This window comes from Rhopalosiphum padi, chromosome 1 (assembly GCF_020882245.1).
Source record: "Rhopalosiphum padi isolate XX-2018 chromosome 1, ASM2088224v1, whole genome shotgun sequence".
In the NCBI taxonomy this organism is placed as follows: domain Eukaryota; kingdom Metazoa; phylum Arthropoda; class Insecta; order Hemiptera; family Aphididae; genus Rhopalosiphum; species Rhopalosiphum padi.
In genome coordinates this window covers 71,788,186-71,806,763 of record NC_083597.1, presented here as the reverse complement: position 1 = coordinate 71,806,763, position 18,578 = coordinate 71,788,186, and the positions used below count along the sequence as shown (strand labels likewise).

Here is an 18,578-nt window from a genome sequence, read left to right as displayed (position 1 = left end):
GTTTATGGCAATAATAAATTATGTCCATAATATATGTACAATAATAATGTAAATGTATAAATAATACTTGTAAAGTTATAAATACATTAATACGATACGTAATTTACAAATTGAGTGCTACCTGCAGCAAATTAAAAAATGGTTAAATATTACATAATATTTTGGCGAACTCAAAAATATTATCAAGTAATAATATGTGTTGAGGTAATTGGGCTAAGACTCATAAATAAAATCCAAGTTTTTCAATCAAAAATTTTGAGGATAATATAAAATGCTCATACCTATACAGCTTATTCGCAAGCGGCTCTTCACTATGATTTTAATTTACCCACAATTACAGAGTATACATCAAACATTTAACAAACAATTTTTCAACCACTTAAATTCTGCTAGCAGTGCATGATTTTATAAACTATAGCCATTAACTTGCGCTCAATACACTAACTCAAACGTGATGGACGCCCACACAACTTAATTTAATTGAATTATACATTTTTGTTTTTCTTTATCTTTTTGATTTTACAATTAATAAATTCACATTAATTTGTACACTTTAATAATTAATAATGTAAAATATATTGACATCTACAAATAGTTAAATCACTAATTTTAGTAATATTTGTGTACGACGTATGACTATATATTTTGTTCATGTCTTTAACAAATTATACTATATAATTAATAGTAAGTTCAGATGATATTATTCTCAGAGAAACTTTAAAATTCAAATAAATAATAATAAAATAATATGTAATAATATATCATATATGAGAATAGCTTTTAAATATATATAATATATAAGTATTGTAACGGACTAGTATAGAAGATTTTTTAAATTACTGTGTATTTTTAAAACTAGCCGATGTGATGTTGGTGTACGCGAGTACGGAGTAACAACAGTAACATAGTTGTTATAATATATGTTATACGTATTATAACATACGTTTTCACACAAGACGCCAAAACGCAATTGTTTTAATATTATTTTTTGACAAAATAAATACGTTCGTTTAGGTTAATCGAGTAAAAAACTTTAGTAGATCGGGTCGCACGCACCCAGTTCGCAAAAATACTATTATACATAAATTATGTACGCGTGCGCGATGTTGATGGAATATTATTATTATATTATCAATGGACGGGCGTCGAGTGAAGACGTCAACCACGTGGAGATAATTCACCATGTACAAAAACCTACTATATAAGTTATTATTATCATAACTAGTTTCCGTGAGTAAAATGACAATAATGCGATGCAAAATACCACAATGCTGTGTGCGTACCTATAGCATATATGTGTGAGTGTAACTGTAAAACCGTGTTAAACAATAGAAACCATTATATATTATATTATTCTCGCGGCCGTCCCGCGAAGGTCGTTTGACGTATACATTTTAAGATTATTTACGCATTTCGGAGCTTCACACAAAACACACTCACACATACACTCGAGAATTCGAGACCAATGAACTCGCAATGCAACGTCCGGGAGCTTGACCTCTAACCAAAAGGCCTTCTCCGTACGTTCAGTCGATCAATATAATATAATATGAAATACAACTCCCGCGTTTTATTTTTCATACGAAATATGTTATAATAAATAACAGTGACGTCACCCTCCTAATAAATCATCCATGTCACCCACTGTAAGGCATATTGATAATATATTTATTATAAACTGTATTTTCAATAAACGCAATGTTTCGTCAAAACAACCTTGTGTATGGAAACCCCTGTCAGTTTAAATTCAAATCTTTTATATTTTACATAAGATAAGAATGATGTTTTTAAACAAATGGATTTTATAACAAGGCGCATTGAGTATGCAATTTTAGTGCATCAATATATGTCCAATAAAAAGTCGATAATTTAGGTACCAATTTTATTTAAGGGGTGCCATATCAAATTCTTACCTACACAAAATAATATGGATTCATTATTTCAGAAATATCTTATAATTTGAAGTTTAAAATATGAAAATAATAATTTGTTAGGGTAAAAAACTTATTTGTTTTTTGTCCAAGTATTAACGAAATAATTTACGAATCAAAAGTCCTATTTATATATAAATACTCAAATGCCAGAACATCCTGTGTATCACGTAATTTTTTGTTTCATCTAGTCATGTGTTTAAGCAATTGGTCTCGAAATGTGTGGTTTAAATAAATATTATACCTAGAAATATACTATCTAGATGCCGAAGCTAATTATATCGATGCGTAGTATAACACAATGCTTAGAAATCGATAAAAGCCATTACGACGGCCGAAGATATATCATTATATATATAAAAATATTGTTCGCCCAGGATGACGGCCTTTTCCCATTCGCTAACACAGACCTCGCGTCGTATTGATCTTGCGAGACTTCATGGGCGACCGCGAAGCGCCTGTGTCGCTACGAAACAAGAGCTCAGCGTATTCCCACTTGTTAATTATCACTAACTTTTGGAGGGCGACCAAACATGTATTTGGCGCCCAATCGATACTATATCATTTATACTGTAGGTAGTAAAGTATAAGGAAACAAACCGCGCGAACATACACTTATATACCTATAGGCTATAGCTAAATAAACACACACGCATGCACGCGTGTTAATTCAAGTTTATTGTTTTTTACACTTTAAAGATACCAATAAACACTGTATTAATACAGCTATAGAATCGAGAGGTGTAGTTTCACATATTTGACATGACGTGTCGAACACGTATATATCATACACACGTGTTTTTTGTTTGTGTATCGCAATTATAACTACGCGCCATCAGTCCCATACGTGCATGATAAACATAAAAGGTTCGTATACCTATTATCAATGACTTCATTGGGAGGGTTTGTATTATGTAATATGAAAAATTGAAGTACAAAAATAATAAGGCCTTCAAAAAAAAAAAAATTCATTTATAAAATAACAATTTATATTTTATTATTATTAAGGTATCAATTTTATTTGTCACTTTAAAAAAACACATGGCTAATACGAGTACATTATTTTCAATGAAGGATAATACTATTTTTCTTTTTATCTATCGCCGTTCGATCACAGGGAAATGTCTTTTTATATATCATCAGTGCTTGTACCACTTAGATTTGGGCTATATGTTTATGGGTAATACACGTATATTATATTGTTTTTTTTTTGTTGCGCCGATACGTAGACGGGGTGGTACGTTTTCGACACGAACGGAATCGCATATATAGTGGTGTAAAGCACTTACAATATCAAACCAGACCGAGGTTGACTTTCCGTCTATCTCTCTATAATTAAATATGCGTCTATTTCCGTCCAAAGGGTCCCGGTTGCGCCAAGAATTTCTAGGAGGGAGGGGAAACCGAAAAACTTGCAGTGCGTACATAAATATATATAAACATATATACACACAAGTTTATAAACGGAATCTCGGGGCTGGAAGCCAAAAATGTGGCAGTGACGTAACTCTACAAACAGCCAGACGACGGTTTCGTCTCATCCGCGCCGCGCGTCAGTGCGACGCACGCGCATAACAACCGCTGACATAAAATAATCAACGAGTGAATGTGCACATTATAAAATATGAATGTATTTAACTAATATAGCAATGTGTTTATAATGTTTTTATGTACAAATGTACAATATAGATGATATAAAACATGTGGGTAATTGGTATAATATGAATATTGGAAGATTGGAAGGGGGACTTAGGGGAGGGTGTTAAGTCCACCGAGAATATTTTCAAGCTTTCCCCTCAGAAGATTTAATTTGTTTTGAAAAACTTATGAAATTAATATGATATATACAACATTCAAATAAATATTTACCTATCATTCATTGTTTATTTACTTTATATTTACGTGTTAGACAGTACACGAGTCGAATAAATTGAAGTCTATATATTTAGTATTGATAATTGATAAAAATGTCAAGCCTTTTTCAAATTTGAAAAAATTTTCTCCAATGGCGGTTGGGTTATTTTTTAATATAAAAATACGCCCAAGACCGGTGATTGTACTCGGAGTATAGGTATACATACACCGCTGTCGTTAAAATACATCGTTTAAACCCGTTGCCGCAGAAAACTGCAACGGGAGTTTTCACGTGACGTCAAGGCTATTTAACTATTGGAGATAATAATAATAATATACAATTCTTTCCCGATATTCTTAGTTATCGTAGCTGTGCAGTCCAGGAAACAGCGGCTAGTATCTTTTCACATTATAGAAGGGGTTGGTGGACGTTCGCACGCGTTTGAATTTTACGCATGCGCGTTACATAAACGCGTTTACCGCGAATGTACCGTATCTTTTTTAGTTTTTTCATATAATTAAGCTTCCGGATTCGAAAGTTTACATCTAGACTATTTAGTCTACTCAAACTTGCGACTTGTTTATCGTTTTCTAGGGCAACTATTGTATATTATTAAGCATTGTAATATAATACGTTATACTTTATACATATATAAGTATTATAGCCTATAGGACTTAACAGATTGAACGAAAACTACCTGTTATCGATTTATATCATAAAATACCTATTTGCACAGATGCAATACGATTAGATTTTGACGATACAAAATCGTTTATTCGTATACACGCACACTTTTTTTTGTGTCACAATAAACTATAGTGTACTATGTAGGTAGTAGGTACACTAACAATAATACAATATATATATATATAATAGGTATAAAAAGTGTACCGCATTTCAAGAATCGTTTGTACACAAGCACCTACAGAGCATATAATATAATATATACTATATAATCTCAATGATTACTACGGAATAAATAAAACAATAAGCATACCATTGTAGGTATAGTATAATGTAAATCGGTGTATAAAATCGTTTCGCGCCGAAAATCTCCAAAAAAAAGGCCACTTCATAACAACACGCCAAACAAATGCTGTAATATTATTGAGCCTTGTTGCACAAATTGTCCACTATATATCAGTCGTGAATTATTGTTTAATTGTTATTGATTTCCGTGCACTGTCCTGACCATTTACGATTTTATACTAATTTATATAGTAAGTAAAAACTATACTGTATATGTATAGGTATACATGGTCTGCCCAACGGTTTATAATGACCGTAATTTCCCTGTGGGCCGTGACGTAAAATCGATAAAATGTCGAAACACGCAATACCGCCTGCAAGACGCTATGACTATTTCGTATACAATGCCGTCATACTATAATCTATATATAAATTTACGAACTACTCTCGCTTTTCTACGTTATGGTTTATTTACTATAAAATTAATATAGTATAATGTATGGGTTACACGTACTTCAGGCACGTAATTTAGTGTCGACAGGAGCGATCACTCCCACCCTCAAAAAACAAATAAGCACCTATTTACATGCCTGACGTACCTAGTACATGAGTTCTAACTCATGATATTTAGAACAACTTATATTTTAATGGATGTAGCTCATAGTATTTAGTTTTTAAATGCTGGATAACCATTTTAACCTGCAGTGTTCGAACTGGAAAAATAAAAAAAGATGGACTCTTAAACTTAAAACAAATTAGAGTCGTACCTTGAAAAAATTTAATTCAACCTACTTTGACGCAGACCCTCGCCCCTCAGCCGTCAATTCTCAAACTAATAATTTATAATACACGAGTATTAATTAATTATTAATTAATTCACATTAAAAATAAATTTAATTAATGAAATGATTGAAATGCACCTCTATTCATTTTTAAAAAAAATTATTTGTATACCTATAGTTTACTGTTTGCTATTGTTATGGTCAGATTCATTTCAATTTAATTGTAGACAGGTGTACGAGGAAGGGAGTATTATGATTTTATTATACATTATTATTTATAAGATACTCCGAATACTCCTATATTATGTTTTATTGATATATAGTAAGTAATAGGACCTCTATTCAGCATACAATTAATATTCTGCCTAATAACAAAAGAGAAGGTACAACTTTATGCAGTACCTATCATAATAATATTAAATTGTATAATTAATCAAATTGAATTTGAAAATTTACCAAATTAATGTACTTAGGATAAAAAAAAAATATTAGGTATTTGATAATTATCGCCCCACCATATAGTTGCATTCGTGTGCTGTTATTGTTCCTACAATACTCGTAATAGATGATATATATTTTAGAAAATGAGAAAACTACATTTCATATTATAATATATTAGTACGTTACTGGCTTTCGATATTTTATTACCTACTTCATTCAAACCAATACGAAAAATTACATTTAATACGATAAAACTAATTTTAATGATAATATATAAGTATATTATACCTAAACCTACCTAAAGTCTGTATTACCTATAGCCAGTATGCATTTATACATATTTTTTAAATTTCTAATTATAATACATTTTCTAATTATAATAATATATCATTTATTTATTTATTATATTGTTTTTATTTTATTTATGGGGGGGGGGGGGTGATACATTTTATACGATTATATGGCGAGGCGATAACAAACAAGTATCAAATATTGTTTCAAAAATAGTGTACCAATATGAAAATAATTAGTATTGATTTTCTCTAAATATTAAAAAATAATAATGGATTTCCTCTTCCCACACTTTTTTGAGTACTAATTATATTGACTGATTTTAGTGAGAGCAAATCTAACGAATTTCGACATTAAACCCCCACGTTATCGTCATAAAAAAAATCAACATTCAGTCGTTATACACATAAATGATATATTTGCGCACTGCAGCATATTAAAACGTATAGTTCAATCGTTTTCAAATTTCTCACATAAATATAAAATTTATCTATACATTAGATAAGTACCATGATAATATTGAGTATTGACTATATAGATATAGGTATCAGATATGCAAATCTTATGAATATACGTCTTATATTATAGTGTATACTTTAACATTATTCAAAAAGCAATAGTATATACTAGGTAGATTGTAAGTATATACTAAATATTAAAGCCAAATATAATTATAATACAATAACATATTTTTACGATCGACACGAGTAAAATTTGTTATAGTTATGACTTCATTAGTTTTATGTCCACGATTATAGATAAGATCAGATTAACTTTAATCGTAGTTATGATATACGTGCCTATGAGTATAAGATAATGTGATGTTTACGAGAACAAAATATTCTTCTCAAGATTAGAATACTGGAAGTTAAAACGGAGACAATCAACTTTTATGTAATCAAAACGAAAACATTTTAATATTTTATCGAGAACGTCTTTATTCTAAGTAATATGTATGAAAATATGTTGTCGAAGAAAACGAAAACAAAATCTAACAACATGAAACCGAAATATTTCATCATAGCGACGACAACCTCTACGTTAAAATCAACTCTTGTATTTAACACGTAACAAACAATAATAATATGAACATACCGCAATGTAATAATAGTTTAAATATTCAAAAACGAGGTCAACGAAAAAAAATTAAATAAAAACTACACATCATCGAAATGTGCCACGTACAAAATTCATGTTCGTATAATATCAATCATAATAATATGTATACACATTCACACATACGCATTACACAATTATACGTACGTATGGGTTAGTAGGTAGGTGTTTGGCGTCAGCAATTTAAATTTATCTGTCGTCGTGTTTTCTTCGACGAATGTTATATTCTAATAGTATTTGCGTAAGTAATATTCAGTTATGGAATATAGGAGCAAAAAAAAAATCATAAACAAATACCTATTAAAAAAGCTAGGTAGGTTGTATAGTAATATGATCTAAGGTACGGATAAAGGTCATTGCTCATCATAAATAATAAAATAACCTATAAATATTTAAATATTGATATCGCTTTACGTCGGCTGTATGACTACCGCGGTCGAGAAACAACCATCCGATCCCCGACGGTAACGTCATAAATTATACAGAAAGGATCGCGCGGGAAAAAGCCACCGTCGTGGCCTGGCTTGTCACTTGTATATACGCAGTGTGCAGACTGAGTGTACACGTGCGCAGTGTTGCGACACAACTTGCCGAAAGTGTAAGACGTGCACATAGTACATAATGACAATTTACAATAATCGATAACGTTCATTAAGCGAAAATTTCTTATATCGGTATGATATTAAGGTATATTATGATACAGTGGTATCGACTATAGGTACGAAAAATACAACTATTGAAAATGTACAGAGACATCCTTAGGACTTGCGGGTCTTAAAATCGTAGATTTACACTACTAATTAGAAAAATAATTAAATAAAGTACACGGGCTAAAAATGAAAAAGTGGGTAATTATTATTTATTTATTTCAGTACCTATAGGCTTTAAGTAAGCAATAGTTGGTAAAAAGTAATATATCAACAAAATAAAAATAATCTAACCCCATATTATACTGAGTAATGAGTTCATACGGCGTTATCGACATTAAAACGTTAATATTACAGACTACAGTAAAATGGATTATTCGTTATTATTCAATTTTCCATGACGTTATGCATTAAGAAGATGGAGACAACACATGCGGTTAAAAGTAAATAAACATCCTCAACGTTAACAACGTCGTACAAGAAATACAGGATCCCTGGTAAAGGGAATGCTCGATACAGTTTAAGACCTGAATTAATATACCTACATAGTACATAATGTAATAGAAATAATTTAATATTTTCATGAAAGTACATGCATAGACTGCGTAGAGTGGCTATGCCAAATCATATAATGAGCCATACATTAAGATTAGGACTTCAATGTTCCGTGTTAATACTTGATTGTGTTACAGTTTGATCGTTTGATGTTTGCAGAATGCAATTTACCAATTTAATGAATGCTGCTCGAATATGCAATTTAAATAGATATATAAAAATAATTGTATAGAACATCGTTGTCTTAATTTAGCTTATCGGCTGATTATGCCGATACCGTATCACAATTCACAGTCGGCAATTAGGTAATCGAACAATTGAAGTACCGTTGACCGTTATTATCGTTATAATATTATTATTATTGTTGTACAATGTACATAACATTATTAATACATGCAAGAAGCCTCGTATTTATTTAATCGTAAACATTATTAATCAAATTATAACACTTATAACTTACTAATATATAAATGTTTTTTTTTTTATAAAAACCGTTTTCCTAAAGGCAAGTAAAAACCATAGTTCAACCAAGCCTCGTCCAAATAGTTTTATTTAAATACCATCTATCAACCGGTGAGTATAAATATATAAATATATATTATATATTTATATTATTACACTGTACTGTGTACACTATACTGCAAGCAGTGTAAAACTGGATATCGTGTAAAAACCTAACCCGTCCGGGACACCACATGACATTTATACTACAGCTATGTATATTATATTATATACCTACGATACATCCGCCAACGACCATCGCTATCGATCGACACACGACTGGGGTGTCCGGGAAACGAGAGCGTTGGTTCTAATGGCGTGTACGGATAAAAACAGCAACAGCCCGGCAGCGGATTCGACCCTTAGGGTCCGCTTACACAATGTACATATTATCGCGATGCCGCCGCTGCCGATCAATACTATATACGTACCAACCCCTCCTCGGCGAACGAGACTAAAATGCCTTTCTTGCATGTACCCGACGGCGGTTTAACCCTATGCGAATACACAATATTAAATTAGATATTGTTGTTATATACACAGGAGAAGGTCTTGCCGTGAAGCACCGCGAAGTTTAGCCGGGGTGACGTCACTCGCAAGTCTCGCGTGTGGACGGATGTGACGAACACTCACTACACGCGCAGTCAGTTTTTATGCACGCAAACGCAACAAACACCGACCGCCCACCGTGTAGTATCACACGATCGCTCGTAAATATTAACGTTTCATTTTTCATTCATAGACTATTACGCGATGTCGCGTGTAGAGGCCGACGAGTTGGCCGGATACGATCGGGGAGGAAACGGCATTGCGCCATTCTCGTTACCCGAGAAGATAATCATCGAGGGACAACAGTTTTGCCAGGGCATTGGATTATCGAGAACCTTGTAACGCGTAAAGTCGTATCGATGATTACGCAACATTCGATCGTGAAAAAACATTATAGCAGTAATATAATGTTGTAGAGTAGAAAATTCACAAGAATGGGTACAGTCGTATTACGCGTATACGAAACGTCCAAAGTATTTAACGCGGACAAAACTATTGGACGCAATCCAATCGGCCACCACGTGGGCGAGTTTTTTTATTAAAGACTTCGACCGAGAATAACAACGATTGTCGCACATGCGGAGTTCGCTGCTATAACCTGCAACTATAAGGCGCAGGAACCTAATTTTTTTTTATTATGATTACGTACTGTGGATTTTACATGTTCAGATATCGAACACGCGACGATAAGCGTTTTAGAAAAAAGCCACAAAAATAAATAAAAAATCAAAATTGTTCTATACAATATTAGGTATGTACAAACTTAAAGTACTGATAATAAAATATTAAACGTGTCCAATGATTACCAATTTGTATTTTTTATTATTATCATTTTTTTTTATTAAAACACATTAGGGAAGGGGCGGCGGGTGGGAGAGAAACCACAAAATCTAGTACGATAATATTTTTGACAAAATATGTACACGCACGAGATGCAAACAAGCGAGATTGTGAGTTCCTTTACAAATGATCTCCGTTCGAAAACAATAATGTCAAACGTAGTTTCAACGCTACCGGCCTAAATATTAATTACAGGGTACATAGTTTAAAGCTACAAAACAATAATATACATTTTGTGCACTTAAGATTTATATATATTATACATATACTTGCTTGACTAGCACAGTCTTAGGACCGTTTTTCTTAAAAATTGTTTTACTTAAAAATTATAAAATAAAAACACGACTTGACTCAGTCTTGACGCCATAGATTGCTTTCTTTCGTTTCCTTTTCATGTCCCGTCGTCGACGAATGAGCCGACGACGAGATTTCGAAGGAAAACGGCAGGGAAACAAGAACATAACAAGGCTAAAATTATTCTAAATTTCGCCTAAAAAGTAAAAATAAAGGACTGCCCCTACAGGGACGTACAATACCGCAGTAATAACTATTGGCATTTTCACGTAACATAATACAATTATTTTATACATAATATAATATACAGTGGGCTTAATAAATAAATGCATATTTTACACTCGAGGCCTCGATCCTTCCAGGCCTATAAAGTCTGATAATCTGATAGGATCCGTAGGTGGTGAAGTTTCATATAATATATGTTTATGTGAAACACATTTACAGTATATAATATGACATAATGAAAATAAAAATAAAAATAATAATAATAATATGATTTATGAGTCTCGTTCTTTTTTCACTTTGAATTCTTCACCCAGTATGGTGGCTATCTCGCCTTGCATGAAAGCCCAGGGCACATTTGAATTTGCCAGTGGACATTTCTCGCCACTCGGACAATACACCTGCAAAAAAATAAAACACAATTTTTAAAACCAAAACGAAAAACGCAAATACTAAACATTCGAAGTCGTGGATTTACCTCAGAGCCAGCCCCCTGTCGCTTGATGCTATCTCTCGAGCACGGGAAACAGAACTTGTGATGGGGAACGGACGGACACTGGACAAAGTGTGTGTCTTCTAAACGTTCTTGGCACAACGTACACTTAAGCGTGGCCGTGTTGGCGGCTGCGGCCGCGGCAGCCGCCGCCGCCGACGCGTTCGTCAGCGGCACGGAAGGCGGCACTTGCGGTAATGTCGGCGCGGCGGCATCCATAGGGGTGCCGGGCGCGACGCCGTCAGGACCGCCACCGACCGGAACAGACGCATTCAGCGCGCTGCCTCCACCAGTGCCGTTGGCGGCTGGACCGCCGACGCCACCGGGGCCGTTGACACTCGGACCGTTGACGCCTTGCACACCGGCACCGGGGGCGCCGCCGCCGTTGGCTTCGCTCGACGTTACAGTTGTGGAGCTGACGTGACGACTTCCTGATGATCTACGTCCGCTGGACGAACCGCCTACAAAACGCGACTTGTTAAAGAAAAAAAAAAGGACGGCAAATCAACAAATCTACTTCAAGCAACAAAAAATAGTGTACGGAGGTAGAGGAAAGAGATCTCAAGGAAAATATCTGGATAATAAATAATTTATAAATGCATTTTTTAACTTTTAGAATTTTTAACAGAAATTATTATATGTTTAAAAAATAATATACATTTTTATAGTAAAATTATATATCACGAATTCATAAATTTAAATTACTAAATATTTTTTTTAATGTAATTGGTATTTATGACTATGAAATACAATATTGTAATGTGATAACTGATAATTATTCAAGTAAAGTTTTTATTATCTATACAATAAATTAAATCATTGATTATACCTACGACAAGTTAAAAACTCTTTCCAGATTTTTTTCACCAAGACCTTATTTTTTCCTTATGTCCTATAGATGCAGGTATAGCGCGGCATGCGGTTTCTATTTCCGCAGTATATCGGTTTTAATACAAGGTTCACAACATATGATAAAACAAAATCTAAAATATTCAATATTTTCATCACGGGAATGGGACACTATTTGAAATTTTGTTTTTAAAAAACATAAACACTGTTTTCTTTTGAAAATCAACAAATCTCTACTATTGTAACGTAGTTGTAGCGAGCAGAAGGTAGCATGTGGTTTACATTTCCCAGAGACGGTTTTAAGGGAGAGAATTCGAAATTATGTTAATATAATATTAAAACAGTAAAATATTATTATGATTAACGGTGCCTTTTTAGTAATCTTATACAGGTTGCGGACGTTGAAAAAATAAGACATCGCGAACACTTTTCAACGTTCTGGTTTTTTATTCCATAATGCTGAGATAATCATTTTCGACCAATTTACAAGTTATTTTTAAGTTATTATGCAATGAACCCGCTATAAGTTTATTCCGTTGTGTAATCATCATTTATGACCATTGATTAAAAATGCACGTGCGCAAAAATAAAACATGTAATGTCGTAGGAATTCTTGTAAACGAGCGATTTTCATTGTTTTTTCACGCTGTTTTAATTATTACATACGCGAATAGATACGAATCGTAACGAAACGAACAATTTAAACATTTCACCGTTGTACCGTTACTACGTAGTCGAACAGATATTTTAATTGGATTGAAAGAATTTCCTAGCAATGTTGTGCCGGCTGCGTCGAACGGCTAGCGATAAGATAATAATATTATAGTACTATTTTCAACCGACTGTGTAAGTACTTGAACTATGCACGCGTGATAATAAATTCGACAGAAAGCTATCGATCAAATACGAGTAATCTAACAAACTGTCACATGCACAGATCGATAAGACGAGCATTTAAAGTGCACATAAAAGAGAGATGTACACGCGGCACCTTATCTGACCCGGTCGCCCCTATGTTAGCCCACTTAACGGAACGCGTGTTTTATCAGCACAAAAACAAAATATTTGAACAAAAAAATTACAGACCGACGAGATAAAATATAATATAGTACTCGTTGTTATTAAAAAAGTACTGCTAAATAAATTAATAAATCTCATACGTAAAAAGAAAACAGCGAAACGTTTTTCGGCGCGTTTGCAGCGGCGGTTGGAGGTGGCGAGTGCCGAGATAACCAAAAGTCTAAAAATTCTGAGTGCAATGAACGCGTGTGCGGTGTGCCGTCGAACTTTCGTCACAAACAATTATCCTGCAATGGGTATATGGATGGAATGGATGGATGGATGGATGGATTTGGCGTGTAAAAATACATACCGGTGGAGTTTGGCGAGTGTTGAGATCCTCGGGATGCGGACCTGGGACCACCGGGTGCCTGGGCGGTGGGACCGGCGGAGCCGGGGGGGCTGCCACGGGCGCTCTGCGGAGAACCGGGCGGCAGGTTATCGGCGACGCTCATCAGCGCCGCCATCGGGTTGCTGGGCCCGTTCTGCTGGTTCTGCGCACCGGGCTGCCCGCCACCGCCGGCACCGATCGTTTGCATGGACGGCGGTCCGTCCGTTGGTGACCCGGTCGTCCGGCCGGCGGCCAGCGGCGATCCGGCCGCCGGTCCGTTGCCGTTGGTCATGCACTGTTGTGCCACGGCGGCCGATGCATATCCACCTGGCGCACACAAGGGACGATCAGTAAACAAAACAAAAAACAAAAAAAAAATAAAAAAAAACTGGCCTAATTGTCCGAAAGATAAGAACGTGTAGTAAGATGTTGCCCAAACACACAGTGCAAAGAAGTTATTAGAGAAACGAAGAGTTAGTAAGAAGAACGAAAGAGAAAACGCAAGACGCAGAGCCGTCTGTGGTTGTTCGAATAAGATATTATTATTATTATTATATACATATTTTATTTTTCCACACCATCCAGTAAAAATGCATTTAGATTTTGTGTTTTTTGACCACGTGTTATTTCGTTTTTAATAGGTCATTGTTGACGACAACGACGACGACGGTTACCACCCCCTGAACGGTAATCCGCGCAAGAATGCACGCGGAGCGTAATATTCGCACTCTAGTCAAAACGCACGAAAATGCACCACCGATCGGCACCCGTCGCCAAAACAACCCACCCGGCACCCAAACAACAATCAATCACCACTACGACGGGGAGAGGAGCAGGACGATCGGATCATCCGATGAGCGATTGTCGTAGAAAACGCGCGCAAGCGCAATGAAACGTATTGCGTGCGTGTGCATGTGTACGCGTTACGTCACGAGACTCGTCGTATACGAGTAACGTTGCCAAATCTATAAGCGATCGACCGACCGCGCTCGCCCATCCTCCAAAAACGCGCAAAATAAGTCAAATTCCGTGATCTCTTGGTATATTTTTAAGGCCCACTACCAAGGTCATAGTTCCACAAAAGGAGGCGAATCTGAGTAATCTGTCAGACCGACCGCCCGGTTAATCACGTCTCAAATGTATTATTATTTTTATAGTGGCCTGCCGGTTGAACCAGGTCGGGGAACCGGATCCCATGACGTCACGGCCCATTCGTCAGCCAACACGTTTTTGTTGGCCGTCAGCGAGTATAATATTATCGACAATCTCGATACGCTCACGCCCCCGCGTCCACACAACATTGCACCCGACCACTCAACGCTATATATAACCACACGCCAGCTTTACAAAAAATTACTACGTCACAGAAGAGTGTATGCGATAATGAATAATAATTTTTCAATGATAGTTGTGTTGTACTGTTATGCCCAATATAAATCTACTACGTAGCTAAGAAATGCGATATATTATATTTTTTTTCTGAAAGGTATAAATAATATAATATTTGTTGTCGGAACGCGAACCACCGTGGTCATCGATACACAACGACGTCGTCGTCGTCGTCATCGGACGGAAAGCAATTGCAATCACCGCGCTACCTACTGCCGGAAGGTTTATTATTTAGGTTAAAAAAAGCGAGGAAACTTACTGGACGTTTTGAACGTGGACGTGTCAAACGAAGTGGTCCTGATCGGGTGTTTGGGTTCGGTTTTGAACGACCGCTCGACGAACGGCACTGCGAGACTGACGGCCGGCAGCGATTCGCCCCTCTGCAGCGGCGGCCGCTGCTGCTGCTCTTCCATCATGCGCTTATTGCTTTCTGAGTGGTGATCGTCGTCATCGGCTTGCGTACTTAGCCCGCGTTTCAGGCCCTGTCCGCCGGCTTGAGCCCGACTCGGAATGTGATGCGCCATGTGTTGCTGCTGTTGTTGCTGCTGTTGCTGTTGCTGCTGTTGTTGTTGTTGCTGCTGCTGCTGCTGATTTTGAGACAAACGCACCGACGTCCGGCTCATGGCCACCTCGTGGTCGACGTGACCGCCACCCGGCCTACCGGGATATTCCATGAGCGTGGATCGCTGATGGTGCAGGGCCGCATAGTGCGACGTGGCCGCGGCTGGCGGCGGGGGCGGTGGAGGTTGTTGCGTCTGTCGCGCGGCCAACTGGTGGGCTTGCGGCGGCAATCCGACCACTTCTAGAGTGCCGTTTTCATGTCGATGTGAATTTTTCGGGTGATGTGCGTTGACGGCGTTGGACCCGCCACCCACGGACGTGGACCGGGCCGATTCCTGGAACCCATGGGCCCGTTTCATTTGCCTGGCCGTCTCAATCACCAGCTCAATGCGGTCGGCACCCTCATAGTTGACGCACCCGCGGCACACTGGTTCAGTGAAATCGTGCAACATTGCCCACGGCATGCGAGGCAAGTCGCACAAGTAACAGTGTTGTCGCTTACCCATCTGCATGGTTACGAATTTGTTGGGAGGACGAGTACGCGTGGTGTCAGTAATAGCCGACAGCTATTATTTACCAGTACAGAACACTCGGCGTTGTCGTCGTGTCGTTGTTGAATAATATTTTGTTTTGATTAAACGTCATACGATCAAAATCCATATGACCAAATGTATTTGTAAAAGAAAAAAAAACACGAAAAAAACAAAACCAAATCGAACACAAAAACTAATAATAATGATAATCCGTACGCGCGAAAACACAGAAAGCGATCATCAAGAGCGCGTACACGGGCACGTACACACGGAAACTGAACGTAACCGCGCCACACAGCGAACGCGATGAACAGCCGTAGTCGTAGTGGAGTGACGTCGCTGCGGTCACGGCGAGGGGCTGAGCGGGGTGAGACCGGTCAAAGGACGGTAACGACGGGGTGGGGTGACGATGATTATGATGATGGTGGAGGCGGCGGCAGTGTCGGTGTCGGTGCGCGCGCGGGCACAACGATCGTGTGCGTGTGTTGTCGCAGCGCTGCCAACCTTTTGTTAGCGTCGATGTGTGGAGAGTGGGGTATCCGCGGCGCGGCCAATGAACAACCGGCTTCTCTGGAGCTCGACGCGCGCGTGACGTATATACCAGAACTCGTACGTGAGAGCGACCCTCCAGTACGCGCATGCGCCCGCGGTCGCCGTCGTAATCGTTGTATTTTATTTTTATCATTGATCCGAAAACCCCGCGCACGCGCACGCGCTCGTCATCACGAAAAACACACCGCGCATGCCGACCCGCCAGTCCAGTGCCGCCGACCCTACTCTTCCGCTTGTCCGTCAACCGGGTCAGACGTCGTCGGCGATGCCCTCGGCGGACGGGTGTTGTCGGCCGTGCGGGCGGGCGGGGAAAGCGGCGAGGACACGGCAGCTCTGCGTGTTGTTACGGTCGTCGGCTGTGGCACATCGGTCGGAGGGCGGCGGGGATTAGGAATACGTCACGCGAGATAAAAACCAAACGGCTCGTTGTGTGGCGACGTGCGCGCGCCGACGCAGTGGAGCAACGGTGAATAAGGAGCAGGAAAAAAAATACACAATAATATCGAATACCTTACGTCTACGCGAACATCCGACACCGGTGTAAACGATATCGTCAAGTATCAACAACTGCTGCTTACTCCGCTATAACAACCCCAACATCAGATGTTCAGATGTGATATTGTATAGTGTCATGTCCGCGTTAAACTATCGCACCATAACTATAATAACTTATTAACACAGTTTCGTTGAAATTGTTGGTTCAACGTCAACAAGCCTTTGATTGTTTATTACCCCCTCCCCCTCCGAGTACTGTTACGATGTTTTATTGTAACTACAAAATGCATTTTTGTTAATATTATCGTTGTTCCCAAGGTGTCGTGTCGAAATGATTGCGGTGGCTACAACTAGCGACCGATTCCCACGACCTATGGACGTATGCGTTTTGGTTTTTAGTTAATCGCGAAGTGTTCGATTTCATCGTTGCCACTTTGCGCGCTATGCCATTCGCGGAAATGCGACCTTAGAATAACAAACCTCTTATCATATTATTTACAATTTTATATTATACGATATTTTATTGATGTTGGTGTAAATCGGATACGATTCGTTCAAGAAATGTTATGAATTTACGGTGACTATTATAGTATATTATACTATGGTATAGTGACTAACCGCGACATAAATGACTACGATAACATAATATTTTCAGTTCCTAAAATTCGTGTCCATAACATTTTATCCGGTTTCTAGATACACGTGTAAATATAATGCAGTTGTTTGTAGCGGCGGTGCAACAATATTACTATGAGAGGTTACTATATTAGTTGAGGTGGGTGAAGGACCGTAGAGACCACCCTCGGTGAGTGAATAGTAGTAAAAAAACCAACTATACCAATGATTCCCATGTGTTTCATGAATAACAGGGATGCTGAACAATGTCAAGGTCACTTTTTCCCTCTACAACCGGAGGTGGAACATAATAAACAAACCCTCTCACGTTCGTGAGAGAATCCCAAACGCATTGTTTTTTTTCTTTTATTTTGTCCGTCCGTTCCCTTTACAAGTACGTTATTGTATTCACCTGCTGTGATATTCTGGACGAGGTCGAAACCGGTCTAAGGTCTTCATTATTATTATTTTTAAAATATATAGTTTTTATTATCACACAGCATTGCTCTTTTGTCACAATAAAGACCAGGCCACGTTCCGAATTAACAAAAAAAAAAAAAAAACATCCAAAAGACCTCATCAAATATTTTGTCAGAGCATTTTAGAAAGTTGTACAACCGGTTTCAATGCACGATTTCAAAAATTTTTATATTGCACATCCTTAATATAACCAAGCCCTAACGATATTCCTCATAAACAACATAAGCA

The 18,578-nt window shown here is 37.5% G+C and overlaps 2 protein-coding genes across 3 annotated transcripts in view; both read right to left on the bottom strand.

Moving 5' to 3' along the window:
• LOC132918012 (putative uncharacterized protein DDB_G0286901) overlaps positions 1–18,578 on the bottom strand; it is an 81,788-nt gene that overhangs the window by 7,692 nt on the left and 55,518 nt on the right. The gene's annotated exons all lie outside the window — the stretch shown is intronic.
• On the bottom strand, positions 10,437–16,895 carry LOC132918565 (interferon regulatory factor 2-binding protein-like A). Of its 2 annotated transcripts, XM_060979860.1 has the most exons (4): positions 15,374–16,894; positions 13,708–14,052; positions 11,472–11,947; positions 10,437–11,394 (listed from the first exon to the last, which is right to left on the bottom strand). In XM_060979860.1, exons 1-4 carry the CDS (start codon positions 16,185–16,187, stop codon positions 11,269–11,271), a joined length of 1,761 nt encoding a protein of 586 aa, XP_060835843.1. In that variant the 5' UTR covers positions 16,188–16,894; the 3' UTR covers positions 10,437–11,268. The 2 variants fall into 2 exon arrangements, with proteins under 2 accessions (XP_060835843.1, XP_060835853.1); XM_060979870.1 differs by lacking the exon at positions 13,708–14,052 and having other exon boundaries at positions 15,374–16,895.

Bases quoted from the DNA above. Each gene is read 5' to 3' on its own strand.
- LOC132918565 (XM_060979860.1), bottom strand. From the start codon at position 16,187: ATGCAGATGGGTAAGCGACAACACTGTTACTTGTGCGACTTGCCTCGC. The intron at 14,053-15,373 runs GTAAGTTTCCTC...TGTGTGCGCCAG, and splicing joins GTCCACGTTCAAAACGTCCA to GTGGATATGCATCGGCCGCC. The intron at 11,948-13,707 runs GTATGTATTTTT...CGCGTTTTGTAG, and splicing joins ACACTCGCCAAACTCCACCG to GCGGTTCGTCCAGCGGACGT.